We start from the raw sequence: 16,282 nt of genomic DNA on the forward strand, positions 1-16,282 counted from the left end.
CCTACGGTTCTGACATATGAAGTTTCAGGATTGTCAAAATTCAAAACTAATTTTAGGCCTATACAGAGATACAAAAGTATCAGCATCCGAAATTAATTTCTTTATCAAGACTCATATTATCATGTTCCTTTATTAGCGAAAAATGGAAAGAGAAAGAGATAGAGTGTGGAAAAAGAGTGAAAATTTAAAGGGAAAAAAAGAAGAAGAAAAAAAGAAGAGCAAAATACAAAAATCAAAAGGAGACAGTGGGCCAGAGAGAGAAAATAGAGGGGGTCCAACGATCTTACCTTGAGATTAACCAAGGCAAATGATCTGACAGTATACGTAGCTAGCTCTGTAGTATCTAATAGGGTGACCTGTATAAAACCATACTTCTCTTGGTCTCTAGTCGGCCAGTATTGGTCACATTTCACCTGAAACAGAAAGGACAATAACAAAATTGAAAATTACGAAAAAGTAATAAATCATAGAGTACAGGCGCTACAGAAGAAATACACACACAACTACTTCTCAATAACAATTGAGTTGATTATCTTAGCCCCATTGATACGACTGTGTTCCTGAACTACAGTATTAATATCTCAATATTAGTGACCAATATGGTGTAATGATTCCAGTTGCAAATTTGAATAAAACTGAAAGAAATGGCTGTTTTTCATACATAACACTGGCATGTAAACTTTTACTGTTTATGAAATCTCCTTGCGCATCCATTAGGGACTTTTTCTTCTTTTTTTGTAACGAATACTGATGTAGTCCATGAAGTTCAGAGAATGAAAACAATGCAATACATCTCAATACATCGCAATAATATGAGAGACCTAGCCACCATGGCATGGAATGACCTCATCATCAAGAAATTTAATGAACTCCAAAAGAGACAGAGTGGACGAGAGGAACCCACCCTATTTCTCTCCTCCAACTTGGTCATCATGACAATGGTATTGGTCCTCTGCTCCCAGACCATCCTCCAGAAGTCTGCCATCGTCTCCAGGAGCGGCCCCTGGGTGGCGATGTAGGCGTTTTGCTTGCGGTAGCCGTCGCAGTAGTTGGCGTTGGTGTAGTCGCTGCCCGGCAACCCCTCCATGGGGGAGAGGATGACGCGGGAGTGGTCGTAGGCGATGACGTTGGCGTAGCGGTTCTTGGGCTTGTTCGTCTCCAGGTTGGAGTGGTCCCAGGTGAACTGCTGGCCTGGCTCTATCGACTGTTCGATTCATTGATAAAAAAACAGAACCACAGAATGATTCAATCTGCCTTGTATCTACTTCTCTCTCTCTCTCAAATGTTACAGACTTGTGTGATTATCGATGGTAGGGATCATTTACAGTTAAACCTGTCTTTAGCGACCGCCCGAGGGAAACACAAAAAGTGGCCTTTGTTGACAGGTGGTCTTTGTAGACAGGTTCCTTAAGTACATGTTTCAATGAGAAACATTATGAAGGGAAACAAAATATGTATTCCTTGTAGACAAGTGGTCACTAAAGCAGGTTTAACTGTATATTGTTATACACTTTCCAGGTTACAAACATGTACCACACTGCAATTAATGGAACAAATATCTAGTCATGTTTACATAATTTTTTCCATCATTTCAATTCGTGGACTTTCGATATTGTAATATCAAGAGCAAGGCAAGCTTAGACTGATTATTGGCAAGGACAAGGAAACTGTCAATGTATCTACTATTACAATTTTAAAGAAATGCATCACCGAGTGCATTTCATTTACATCAGTAAAACTTCTTTTAATATACTGTATGTACATCCATCAAGACAGAAGGAACTAGTAATACAATTTCCTTTGGCAAGGCATTAATCTACATTTGCCACTCCATACCCAGGAGAGAATTGGGGACCTGGTAGGGTGACAAAAGCCTTTATGTTAGCTATTCCCATATGCCCTCACAGTGACCATATGGTAGGAATACTCCCCAGGGAGTGGAGATGGTGGACGTTGTGCATGAATGAATCCAATGACCGGGTTAATAATATCTGTAAAGCGCTTAGAGACGGTATTTCATACCAAGAACTATATAAATCCAGATTATTACATACCTCATATTCTTGTGAGAAAAGCATGGCATCGTTGCCCTTTAACCTCTCGATGTGCTCTTGGAACTGGGAGACTGGGATGGGAGGATGGGACATCATTGCTGTTTGAAATACGAAGAGAAGGAACATTGGTTATAAGACTCAGTTTGTATTATCTGACTTGTTTGTACGCAACTGAACGCATAACGTAATCAATAACAAAATTCAAGATTGAAGAATGCCATTGGAATCTTGATAATAATTAAGATGATGATGCATGGGTGATGATGATGATGAGTATAACAATGATGATGAAAATGACAATGATAATGATGGTGATGATGCTGACAATGACGATGACGGTTGTCATGATGATGGTGATGACGATGAAGACGGGTATAATGAACATAGTGGTGGTGATGATGATAGTGACGATGATGATGATGACCATGACGACTATGATAATGGTGTTTTGAATAATGACTTAACCCTTACTGTACTGGGGGGGGGCCTGGGAGGCCCCCCCCCTCGACATTTTCGGAGATTGCGCCGCAACCGCTTGAAATTTTGAATTGTCGTTTCATGACTTTTTTCCCTCAAGTCTTACGCACGTTTTGATACCATTTTCGTCGCAATCGGATATACCTGTGAGGTGTTACATAACAATTAGTATGCGCATGTCATCAAAAATATGCTATAATTGCATATATTCATGTACAAGCAGAAATGTGAATACAGGTTTAGATGTATTCCTTCCTAAGTGGGTGATATGAATTGATATCGAATTGCTTTTATGTGTTTCTCAAAGTAACTTGATGTATTCCAGAACAAAAGAATACATAAGAAATAAAAACAATAGATATAATAAGAAATAAAAAAACAATAAAATACATAAGAAAATAATTATTTGAAAATCGCATCAAATTTGCATAAATTATCATTATTAATTACATCCAAATAAATATTTTGTGTTAGAAAAGAAGTTTCATATGAATAATGAGTTTCAACGTTCAAAAAGTGAAGTTGACACGTTTTCTGTAAAATGCATAAAATTAGCATTTTGCATAATTAATTAGGCTATAACGACAAAAATTTGCATATTTGCAAAAAACTAATTACACCATCTTGTTCGTTACGTAAATATCTACAAACATGCAAATTTTTGTGTTCATCGGACATCCGACGGCCGAGATCATAGGGGGGGGGGGCCTCCCAGGCCCCCCCCCCCCCCCCCCAGTCAGGAGGTGCTCAAAATAGCCCAGTACAGTAAGGGTTAAATGACTATGATAATAGTGATAATTTTGATAAATGATGGTGATGATAATGATACAAATAATGGTTTCTGAAAGGATGATGGTGATGAAAATGATGATGAAAATGATGATGAAAATGGTGATGGTGATGATAATAATGATGCTGATGATGATGATGCTGATGCTGATGGTGATGATGGTGATGCTGATGTGATGATCGTAATGATGATGATGGTGGTGATGGTGATGATGATGATGATGATGATGCTGATGGTGATGATGGTGATGATAATGATACAAATAATGGTTTCTGAAAGGATGATGGTGACGATGAAGATGGTGATGATGACAATGACGCCAATAAAGATGATGATGATGGTGATGATGACGATGACACTGACGCCAATAAAAATGATGATGATGAAATTGCTAGAAACCTACCTGGGGTCTGGTAGTTGAGTCTCCTCATCTCTACAGGGTCTGCCAGGTTGCTCTCTGTGTTATCCTTTCTCTTGTTTGCACTCGGAGGCCGGGGTTCCCGTCGTCTACAAACATTAAACAAAAAAAATCCAATCATACAAATTTCTCCCTCACTAGTCACATTTCATCTACATACGGTGTGATTATTCATTAAATACATCATGTGCATTACACATCGAGTATTCTACAATTAAAAACAAACATGATTGCTAGCTACAGGTTATCAAGCAAAGCAAAATATTCAGGAGAAAAAATATGTAATTCTGAGGGGAGTCACATTCAAACCATTTCCTACAGGGACATTTTTCAATATATCCTCATGACTTTTCCTCATTTCCACAATTACAATCTCTTCATAATATAGTCAATCTACCCCGCTCATCATTTATCTTAAATCCTCATGGGTGTTATTCCGGTAGCGAGTACTAAGTTAGCGCGTACTTAGTTAGTCCACACTTTTATGGAGTGCCTGTTGCCAACTGATTTACCTGTACAGATTATTTTAATCCTTCAATGAAAAGTGTCCACAAATTTAATTTTGCAATGAAATGGGAAGAAAAAGATAATATGAGTATGAACTAAATTTCAACAAGGTCTTTGGTATATTATATTTGTCATGAATATTGAAGGAGGAAGATGAAACCTAGCATTCCATAGAAGTGTGAACTAAAATTCTTTAGTCTGGACTTAGTCCCAGCTTAACTTATGAGAATACCACCCCATGAGTATAACTATTCAAAATTATATCTTTTCTTTCCACTTCATTTTTTTCTCTTTCTCCCTGTATCTCTTTAAAGCACAAACAGCTTTCTGAAACTCATATTTTGTAACTATCAAGCATGAACATATATATATATATTTTAGTAAGACTGTTCTAATATCTTTGTTAGTGGTCTATATTTACCTCCTATGGGTGTTGGAGATGAGAGGGGAGGATACACCAGGCAGGCGGGGAGGCAGCATTCAAAGGATGGAGGTTGGGAGAGGGAGGGAATCAGTAAAGGTAGCAATGTTAATAATGGATCAATATATTCAACCAATTGTTATAGCACCATACACACTATTAGATGAAAATATATGTCAGTGACTTTGCTTTAAAAGGGAATTTCATTTCACCTTTGCAAATGAATTACAATGAATTAAGTAAACACTTCTACATCGATTGTTTAAAAATCTGGTGATCTATCTCAATTGCTATGGGCTTTCATTCTTAAAGGCAACGTTTAACAAAGTTAAATCTGAGATGCATGGCCCTACGTGCAATCAGTGTCTGTGATATGGTGTAATATTGAAGACCTAAAAAATTGCACTTCAAAATGATCATGAAGTGCCTCTAAAAAGTAAAAATATTTGAGTGACCAGTTTTACCATACTCATTTTCCCCAATTAGTAGTGTTATAAACACTGTTAGGAAAACGAACAATGAAATTTTGATTTCCAATCATAAATAACTTGATAATCATGAGATTCCTCACTGACCTAAAGGTTCATAATTATGATTGCAGCATAAGCTAAATCTAGGATTTTGTTTCAGAATCTGAGGCAATGTTACAGAGTCACTTTAACAGATATAGGATGAGTGTTGGATTTTAGATTAGGTTTGGGGTTAGAACATTACATTGTCCAGGGTTTAGATGCAGATTTTGATTAGTGTTAATAGACTGCAGATCAATTGTTGCCCAGCATGTGTCGTGTCGTACAACCCTAGTTAAACCCTAGTTAAACCATCAATCGTGAATGAAGCTCCCAAACCACTATGGCCCACTTCTCACCTGAGAACAAAGAAGATGATGAGGACAACGAGGAGGAGGATGACCACGCCACCGACGGCCGCAGCAATGATGATCATGAGGTTGTCTGATTTGGGTGTGACCTGAGGACCAGCGACGGGCTGCTCTGCTTTGATGGGGGCAGCAAACGGACTGGAGGTTTCAAGCTTGGTCTGTAGATGGATGGGAGGAGAAAGGATATCATCATGAGGTACTGGATTTCATCTTCGCCCTTCTCTACTCAGGACATTTCGTCTGGAACACTTCATGATATCGCATCTAGCTTTTATTTTTTTAACAAAAATCCAATCCAATCTAATATCCAATCCAGGAATTTATAAAGCGACAATATCTAGTTGCCTAATCAAAAGCGCTGATGAGACCGAAAAACCGCCCGAAAATGTCTGTTCATGATTCTAACTGGCAAAGACAAAAAGCAGTGACTAATTGTATGCAATCTGAAATAAGTAAGTCTTTAGTTGAGTTCTGAAAGTGGATAACTGGTGACAAGAGTGAAGAATCAACAAAAGCAACATAACTGTATAAAATACATTAAAAAAAGATAACTTCTATGGATTCAAAGAAGGGAGAAAAGACTCATTGAGGTAGAATTGTATAAAAAAAAGCAAAGGAAAGATGTAATTTGTGGTTGATATGTCCAATCACTTACCCCATTCTCACTGAGAATGACTGCTCTGGTGAAGAGGGTGTAGTATTCGCCCTCTTTGAGAGGTTTATTCCTATACCCATTCACCTCGCTGCCGTCCCCAATCACAAACGACGCGGGCATCTCCTCCCCGTTCAGCTTGGCTGCGATGTACGGCTCTGTGTCTTGGCCCGTGGCGGCCCTGCGGCTACGGGGGTGTTGCGCGCTCCTCCTGCCGCGGGACTGGATCTCGAGGTCTTCCGTCTTGATGTCGTTGGGGCTGATGGTCAGGGCCACGGGCTCGCCGTTTTTGTTTCTCAGCCCGATGACGATGACGTACAGGTAGCTGCGAGGATGGAGAGAAGTAACAAATTAAATGCAAACAACTTATCAACAAAATATCAAGGGTGTGTGGGAGCAGGTTAATGCAATGTAAAAGTGCCATGGGGAGTCTCATTGAATTGAAATTTCAGAAGTCGTAGAGAGTACTAAAATTGTGGAAATTAACCTACGGTAGATGCAATTATTTCAATATTATAGTAATGGTCTCCTGGTAATAGTAATACAGTCAAACTTGTCTACAGCGACCGCCGAAGGGAAACACAAAAAGTGGTCTTTGTAGACAGGTTCCTTTAGAACATGTTTTAATGAGAAACTGTTTTCAAGGGAAACACACCATTGAAAAGAATGAGAGAGTTGGATACTTACTCCAAGAGGGCAGCATTCTGAGTGATCGTGGGCAGCGCTATCTTGATACTCTGTCCATTCATGGTACTGTTCTGTATGGTGGGCTTTGGTATATGCTCCAGGGCTACAATCAAATCATAATCAATTATAATAAATGCAATTTCTGAACTTCAAATCCTGCCACACAGAATATATTATCTTCTAAATTGTTTTAAAAATGTGTGATCAAATAGATTACAATATCAATTTACACACACACACAAAAAAATGAAGTAAACTTGAATTCAGAAATTATTTTCAAATTGTGAATGTTGAATTATTAGATTTATAGGATTATCCAACGATAATAATGATATTTTTGCTTGTTAAGACACAACACACAATATTTTATGTCAAAGACAATTTAGAAATTCAGTCCCAAACACTTATTTCCTCTTTGAGAAGGTATAAATGCTCACTCTTAACATTATTAACTCACATCAAAGAAATGTAATTAGCTAATGGGGGTGTAGCATGACGAGACTATGTGTCTTTCCCGTGGCTTGTCAAGGGGCCAATCGGGTATAATACGAGTACGGATGACGCGACCGCAGTATTCACAAGCTAAAACATACATGAAACCGAATCGTGAGGAGAAGTTTGGTCTGTTTCGCGAAAGCCAGCGTGTGGACCGTTAATCAAGTCCATTCGTTTACGTGCAGTTGTCATGCTACCCCCCCCCCCCCCCTTTAACAAAAGCGCAGTTTACACAAGGTCAACTCTACATTAAAGTAACAGTTATTCCATGGAGACAAAAGTCCCCTACGCACCTTGTATTCTTGTCCTGACGAGGATGCTAGCCGGCGGTCCCCTGATGGCCTCCGTCCTGGCCGTGATGTTGAATTCATACTCCATGTTAGGCTTGAAGAGCTGGCCACTCAAGGAGACACGTTGCTCCGAGGCAAGGATCTCAATCTCTCCGCCGCCGTCGTAATAGTCGGGGTACTCCCTCCTGAAGTCGTCGCTCGTATGGTACTTGATCTGGGAATGATGAAACACAATTGTTGAATTATTTTGGATACAAACATCAAAATCAATGAATACATAAGTCATTCAATGCCTGGTTATTTTGCTTTATATACTGATACCAGGAAGACATTGAAGGAAATAGCGACCACCTGTGTAGAAAGACCAACTGTCTATAAAAACCAAATTTTTTGTTTCCCTTGAACAGCGTACTAGAAAACCCCCGGCCCCCCCACTCAGGTTTCAAAATGACCGCATGCGTGTTGCCAAAATGTCCTTTTCGTAACAAAAGAAAAAGGTCGAGCCGTATTGACTTTACACACCGGACTTTTGCTGAAAAGGGGGGGTGCGGAAAAAGGCTCGTATACAAAAGAAAAAGGTCGAGCCGTATTGACTTTACACACCGGACTTTTGCTGAAAAGGGGGGGTCGGTTGGAACACGCATATGCGTACCCTAAATAACACTGAGTGGGGGGGCCGGGAGAAAACCTTATCTAAACGACCACCTGCCTTCAAAGACCACTTTTCTTGTCTCCCTTGAGTGGTCTTTATATACAGGTTTCACTTTAATATAATTTACATGGGATGGTAGAATTGTAGAGCTTTCTACTCACCACGTAGTCCTTGAGCCTGCCTGGGATATCACTGGGCTCGGACCAGACCAGATTGATGGTGTTATCAGACGCAATGTGGGCATCAAACGATCTGGGTTCCGACGGGGCTGGAAGACATGTAATGAGGGTAAAGAAGATGCAGAATAAGACAAATAAGACTAAACATCTAAATGTTAGCAAAGGTGAAAATAAATCTTCTGATCTAATTCAGAGAGAGAGAGAGAGAGAGAGACAGACAGATATGGCAAGATAGATAGAGAGAGAGAGCAAGACAGAGAGAGAGAGCGAGAGAGACAGACAGACACTGGAGTCATATATCCATAACACCATGAGTATTCAGCATTTTCTCAACTGCTCAATGCAATGTGTATTTCCCCTTCAGACTATTAACAATAAATTAAATTATATAAAGCATACAGCTCATGCAATTTTATAACAAAGATATGTATGCATTACTGAATTATATCTACAGTATGATTGATTTCATTTGGTCATCTAGTTATTCATATATCATAACTATGGCTAATACAACAATACCTGTCTAGCTATTCAAGGTCTATGGTTGATTCACCGCACCCTTACCTGATGTTCCTGTGAGACATGTGATGATCTGAGACAGGGGGGAATTCCCCTCGGGCGTGTCCAGCTTGACGGCCACGTAGTAGGTGGTCTCCTCCTGCAGACCCCGCAGCTCCAGCTTGGTGAACTCCCCCGCCGAGACAGGGCGCCCCCACGTGCTCACGTCTGTGTTGTCCGCGCTGTTGGTGCTGTAGACGAGGTAGTTGTAGCCGGGGCCTGAGCGTTGGATGTTGCTGGGGTGGCTCCATTTGACCTCGAGCTGGGTGCCGTGGGGTGCGGCACAGCGCAGGTCCAGAGGGGCACTTGCTGGAGCTGAATGGGGGGGGGGGGCGAGAATAAAAGAATAACGATTGGTATCTTACAGTCATGAACACAGCAATGTCATGTGCCCTTAAAATCTCTAACAGGTACAAGATGAAAGATAAAATTCATGTTGTCAGATTATTCTTTTTTTTAATGAAATAATATCATGATGAACAGCATGCTGTTTGTAATTCTTGATAATGAGCAGATGCAATTACACAAGGCTTTTGTATACAATGGACAGTGATAAAAATACAGATTATGCAAAAGATTTAATCAAATATTAAGAGGGCAATTCATCTCATGTATGATAATACAGCAATTGAAAATAAACTTTATATTTTCAAGGGTAGCCCACGGCATCGGACTACATTACTAAAGAAAGCAGTGGCAGTGCTTTGTACATGTATATCCCCTTTGCCTATCTTCTCGACTGACATGTAACATTTATCAGGCGAGGGGGAATGTTGACCACCAACCTCAGAAAGCAAACCAATCCTCACCTTCTCTTGGCGTCGTTGCGATATCCTTGGTACTGTAGGGACCCGGCCCGACGCTGGTGTGAGCCCTGACCTCCACGGAATAGGCCGTATTGGGGACCAGACTGGTCAGTACGATGTCCGTCTCCGTGGTCCGGTTGGTCAGCTCGGTGGGCATGGCCGAGGAGTAGTAGCGGATGGTGTACTTGAGGATGAGGCCGTTGCGCTCCTCCTCAAGGGGCGGGTCCCAGGAGACGCTGATGGAGCTGCTGGAGAGGGGCGAGGCTGTCACGTTCATCGGGGAGCCAGAGGGTGCTGGAAAGATCAAGAGGGTTTGGTTAGTAGTATTAAAGCATGGAGACTGCTAAAGGGCAATAGGGAGTACACGTAGGTCTTCTGAACAGGAGGGCATTATATGGCTGGAATGCTCCCCAGGGAGTGGAGATTGTGCACAATAAGTATGGGCAAGTATTGAATCCAATGACCGGGGTAATGATATATCTGTATAGGTATACAAAAGCAGAATATCATTATTATTATTATTATATACCATTCCACCTTTAAACTCCATTTAGAACCTGTGCTCAAGGGAAACACAGAGGGAAGTTTGATGTCTAATGGCATGTTTAGAACATGGACTTCCAAAGAGGGTTTTTTTTTTTTTAAACTGAAAACTTGTCATACTGTATGTACAGTATGTAATGTAAATGCTTTACTTAAACTACTATTAAAGGAAGATAAAAATCAATCCCACAACATAATAAATACAAAGCTATGCGACAAGTAATCACAAAATATTGTGTGACTCTTCAAATTTACAAAAGTTACAACAAAAATTCATGTAATGTTAGTATGTACATACTTCCTTCATGTGTTGTATAGTAGAAGATAGCTTCATTGCTGTTTCCCTCTTCATTGGATGCTGTCAGCTTAAACTCGTATCTGGTACCCAGTCCTAGAGGAAGCAAAGTCAAAACAGTCAGAAAAACTCAAAATTTATAACATATTTGAATACCATCAAAGGTACTCCGAGGTATGGTACAGATGGGCGACTGATTTTCACTGACTCGTCTATACAAAACATTAGATATTTCAAAGAATGCTAGCCTTAAAGCGGGACTGCACTACTTGCAGCTACTTGCGCCCTCTATACAGCCAACAATGCCTAAGCAGTACCCGTTGATTCCCCATGGTCCCCTTTTTCTTATGTCAAGTGAGTGCTGATTTGACGAGATAACCCCCTGCCAGTAACCATGCAGGGAGGTCTAATCTCAAACTGGCCAAACTAGTGCAGATAGGCTTTAAAATATGAATCTTTAAAAGTGGAGTTGGGGTCAAGAGAGGAAACAAAAGCATGAACATGAAATTTCCATTTTTTTAATACATTCTCTCAATCATAGGTAATCATGAATTTTGGAATGACGGTGAATTCTTTTCAACAGTATAAAAACCCTGAATGTTCAAAACCACAAATATGTGATGTCTGCCAATAATTTTGGTAGAAAATGTAAGTATATATATATATATATATATATATATATATATATCTATAGTTATTGAAGTAATAAGAACAGAAAGATTAATAAATATCAATATTAAGCACATTGTAAAAAGGAGTGCATATGTATTAATATGCTGTAGAATACATGTGATTTCAAGGAAGTGTCATTAAGTCAAGGCTGGCAAGAGAACTTACTGAGATCATCGAACGTGTAGGACTGGAACTCGCTCGGCCTGAGGTCCAAGTAGAGTGGACGTCCACTCTCTGGACCGTAGCTCAGCCTGTAGGTCACCAGGTCACCATGGGTTTCGACCGGTGGTGACCAGGTGGCCGTGTAGGTGTCGTCCAGATTGTTCTCCACGCGGAAGGCCACTGGGGTAGTGGGAACTGCAGAAAGATCACAAATTGACATGCAACTTATCAGTGTTTGAAGGAAAAAAAAGCTAGAAAGAGATATGAAGAGAATATAAAGGGGCATAGAAGGATATATATATATATATATATATAAAGGGAGTACAGGTGTACAAGCAGAAAATGTTTAAAGGCATCGTTTAACAATGAAAAATCTGAGATGCTTGGCCCTACCTGGTATCAGTCTCTGTGATATGGTGTAATATTGAAGCCCTAAAAAAAATTGCGCTTCAAAATTATCATGAAGTGCCTCAAAAAAGTAAAAAATCTTTGAGTGACAGGTTTTACCATACTCATTTTCCCCAATAGACTGTAGTGTTATAAAAACAGTTTTTGAAATTTTGATTTCCAATCATAAATATCTTGCTAATAGGATAGGCAATCGGTTTGTAAAAATCATGGGGTTCCTGACTAACCTGAAGGTTTATAATTATGATTACAGCATGAGCTAAATCCAGGATATGTTTCAGAATCTGAGACAAAAATACCCAATCCCTTTAAAAGAATATAGACAAGAGAGAAAGAAAGAAAGAGAGAAAAGATAAGAGAGAGAGTGAGAGAGAGAGATGGCACATTCATAATTCCAAGCCCTTTAAACCAATCACGCAGATGACAGAAACCTACCTTCTCCAGGAGTTTGCTGGATCTCGGTGGTGCTTCGAATGCCATCCCCACGGACAGTGAAAGCAGCTATCTCGATGGAATAGAACGTTTTGGGCAGGAGATCACTCAGTACAGCCACCTAGACATCAAATAGAGCCAAAGGGAATAGAATCTTGTAAAAAACATGTAAGCACATCTCTAAAAAATTACCCACATGACCTCAATACTTGCAGTGTAACAACAAGGCATCTTGTACATGAAAATGTGCAAACTTTGCCAATTTCAAGGCTACCCTTACAAAGCAGCAGTGTATTAACAAGGCCTCTTGTCAATAAAAATGTGCAGCAAACATTGTCTATTTCAAAGCTACCCTCGCATTGTGAAGCAGCAGTGTTTCTTGTCAATGAATATATGAAAGCATTTTTTTTTTTTCCAAAGCTCCCCTAAGAGCCCAAAGCAGCAGTATATTTTCATATTATCTCCAAACTTCCAGCTGAGAGTCTGAAGGATATTAACTCTGCTTTAAAGCCCCACTGCACTACTTACAGCTACTTGCCCCCTCTATACAGTTAATAAAGCCTAAGCGGTACCCGTTGATCACCCACGATGCCCTTTTTCTTATGTTAATTGAGAGCTGATATGATGAAAGAACCATCTATCAATGACCTTGCAGGGAGGTCTTATTGCTCCATGCCAAACTAGTGCAGAGGGGCTTTAAAGGACACACATTAATGCTTTTTGACTCCCAGCAGAAAGAGTATTGCTTGGTGCAAGATTAATTTTTCCTTTTTTTCTTGTATGTCTCAGCAGTGTGTAGGTGGCATGAAATAATGTTCTGATGGACAAACTCTGCTGCAATATTGTACGGCATACTTGATAGGCACCCACTGATACCAACGAAGCTCAATCATGCCTCTTCAAGCCATCTCACGACCAACTGTGACAGACACACATGTCTGACACACTCTAAAGAGAAAGAACAGCACACACCTAATACGAGAAAAATCACCACAGCAATCATTCATATCCTAGGATATGCACAGAATAACTAGTGATATTTTCACTGAATGACAGTATCGGAAAACAGAAACTAAAAATATGGGTGGAAAAAAGCTGGGTAATCAAGACATTAGTTATGAATGCATTTGTGCTTCATGCGATGTAGTTTAAAAAGTGAAGTCATGCAGTAATATGAGTGAAGGGTATGAATGGTGTATTAATACACATGCATAAATCAAATTGTCAGCTCTGGAAGACAACAAAAGTGGGAGGGAAAATCAGGGGTTAAAAAAGGAAGAAAAAAAAGGGGGGGGGGGATCCTCATCTCTGGTACTTCTTCTTGGCTAAATTGCTAACATTGACAGATAGATACCGGTAGTAAGCTTAGAGTAGATGGGGCTGGACAAACAAGGAAATAACTGAATGGGACCGACTTCTTGAGATTAAATAATTGAAAGCATATTGACAGAGATTAAATTGAAGGTTTGCAAGGAAATTTATTTTACCTTTTGGAAAACAAGATAGCGATAAATAAATCATTTGATCTATTGTAGACGTGATTTATTATACTGTACATAAATATATATCTATATCACGGGCCGAGATCTTGTCTTTAATTTTGGGGGAGTCATCTTCACACAAGCATCTCATTACTTTTACAAAAATTGATAAGGTCAACTTTTACAAAAAACTATGGGGTCAATTTTTAGTTTTTCAAAATGGATGCTACTTAAGCCTTTTGCCAAAAAGAAAATATCTTCAGTATGTAAGTTCATATAACAGTTATTACACTCTTTTAATCAAGAGCAGAACAAATTGAGCAGATATATTAAGTTGATCTCTTGAAATTTCAATTTATTTCACGATACTGTCATTCCTATTAAGGAGGATTTGGATCAATTAAAAGAAAGATTTCAAGTCAAATTAAAAAAAAATAATAAATCAATAAAGTGCATATAATAACATCTACCTATTTTGTTAAATATTAGTTCTGTAAAACCAAAGATGTTAGGATTAGTTATTAAACAATAGGGTTATAATGTTAGGTGTTAGTGCACTAATACCAAAAGCAACAGCTTATTTTGTTTGATCTTTCTGCATTTTTTCTTTAAATAATAAAAAACAAATGTTTTTGTTATGTCTCAAGTGATTGTGGGGAGTTGTGTCCTACATACTGCAAAATCAAAAGGACATAGTTTGATGAGAAACTTCAGCTGTGTGCAATCTTTAAAAAAAAAAAATGAGCTAATGCTGCAAGAGTAAATTCTGATTATTTTGTGCATTATTTTTTCGTTGCAAATGCAAGCTTTGGCACTTTCCAATTGCATATATTTAATGATTGAGCTTTGCAATTTATTAAGCCGAGTAATGAAAATAATCAAAAAGCAATAAACATCCATTTGTATTTACAATGCTAATTTAAAGCTGCCATTAAAAGTGTGCTTGAAATGATGTCTTTCTTTTTTTTCAAATTAGTTGTTCATTATTTGAAATAAAACAGGTCCTTGTGATAAAATACATGTTTAGTAATTTCTTTCTCATAAAAATTAGGGTAAAATATTGCACCACGATTGACTACAGGTGGGACTATTGTGTGATTGTGGGATTCATAGCTGTTGTGCAGGGTGGCATTTATATCACTGGTGCGTTTATATGCAACAAAGAAGGAGGAAAGGGTACCTACCCAGGAGCGCTCAAAATAGGCATTTTTGTAACGCTGTGATGAATGAACAGTACAGATCTGGTGGAGAGATTATCTGTTTGTCTGTTCAGATACCAGAGTGTCTTCATTGTATGTTTGTATTTGTGTGTTTGCCTGTAGGTCTAAATCTTCCTACTTTCTTGTCAGTCTAACTGTTTGTCGGTTGTACAATCCATCAGTCATTTATACCATTTGTCTGTCAGTTCTAACATTAACATGTATCAGATGTTACATCCATCTGGCATTTTTGCCATCCGTCTGACAGTTGCACCATCTGTCTGTCACTTGTGCCATTCTCCAGTCAGTTGCACCATTTGTATATCAATTATACTGTTAGTCTGTCATTTATTTAGTCTGTCAGTCATTCCATCACTCAGTTAGTTGTACCATCCGTCTGTCAGTTCTACCATCAGAATGTATCAGATTTTACATCCACATCCACCTGGCACTTGTGCCATCTGTCTGACAGTTGTACAGTCAGTCTGTCTGTTGTATTGTTTGTCTGTCAGTTGTACTGTTTGTCTGTCAGTTGTATTGTTTGTCTGTCAGTTGTACAGTTTGTCTGTCAGTTGTACCATTGTACATCAATTATACTGTTTGTCTGTCATTTATTTCATGTGTCAGTCATACTATCCCTCTGTCAGTTGTACCATCTGTCGGTAAACTGCACCATCTGTCTGTCCGTGGTATCCTCTGTCTGTCAGTTGTACAGTTTGTCTGTCAGTTGTACCGTTGTACATCAATTATACTGTTCGTCTGTCATTTATTTCATGTGTCAGTCATACTATCCCTCAGTCAGTTGTACCATCTGTTGGTCAACTGTACCATCCATCTGTCCATAGTATCCTACGTCTGTCAGTTGTACCATCAGTCTCTCAGTTGCACCATCAGTCTCCCAGTTGTACCATCAATCCGTCTGTCGTACCATCTATCTGTATCTGTTCATTCATCTTTACACATTCCCACCCAAAGAAGAAAGAGGGGGCAAGGTTTGGGGAAGGGCTAAGCAGCTGTTCCTTTTTTTAATTTTTTGTTTATAGATACAAAAATCTGTTAATACTTGTGGTAGTACGAGCTACTCATCTACAAGAAACTTTAATCAAGGGTGTCTGAACTCAAGACTATTACCTGATCCTCGATATCATCCTACATGCGGAAATGGAGAAAAAAAGTTAAAGAGGGAAGGAGGGGGGTTATTAATCAATTAGCACGTGTTAAGTA

General features: G+C 39.2%; 1 protein-coding gene across 1 annotated transcript in view; it reads right to left on the reverse strand.

The window, feature by feature from the left end:
* Positions 1-16,282, reverse strand: part of LOC580769 (receptor-type tyrosine-protein phosphatase S) — a 76,934-nt gene that overhangs the window by 12,185 nt on the left and 48,467 nt on the right. Inside the window, 15 exon segments of the mRNA XM_030996040.1 lie at positions 288-413; positions 905-1,204; positions 2,055-2,152; positions 3,725-3,830; positions 5,535-5,705; positions 6,203-6,524; positions 6,887-6,989; positions 7,675-7,885; positions 8,485-8,591; positions 9,067-9,375; positions 9,870-10,160; positions 10,708-10,800; positions 11,542-11,733; positions 12,382-12,499; positions 16,190-16,207. Coding sequence (XP_030851900.1) covers positions 288-413; positions 905-1,204; positions 2,055-2,152; positions 3,725-3,830; positions 5,535-5,705; positions 6,203-6,524; positions 6,887-6,989; positions 7,675-7,885; positions 8,485-8,591; positions 9,067-9,375; positions 9,870-10,160; positions 10,708-10,800; positions 11,542-11,733; positions 12,382-12,499; positions 16,190-16,207 — 2,565 coding nt within the window.

The sequence above is a fragment of the Strongylocentrotus purpuratus genome, unplaced genomic scaffold (genome assembly GCF_000002235.5).
Source record: "Strongylocentrotus purpuratus isolate Spur 01 unplaced genomic scaffold, Spur_5.0 spur5_scaffold_3, whole genome shotgun sequence".
NCBI classification, from domain to species: Eukaryota; Metazoa; Echinodermata; class Echinoidea; order Camarodonta; family Strongylocentrotidae; genus Strongylocentrotus; species Strongylocentrotus purpuratus.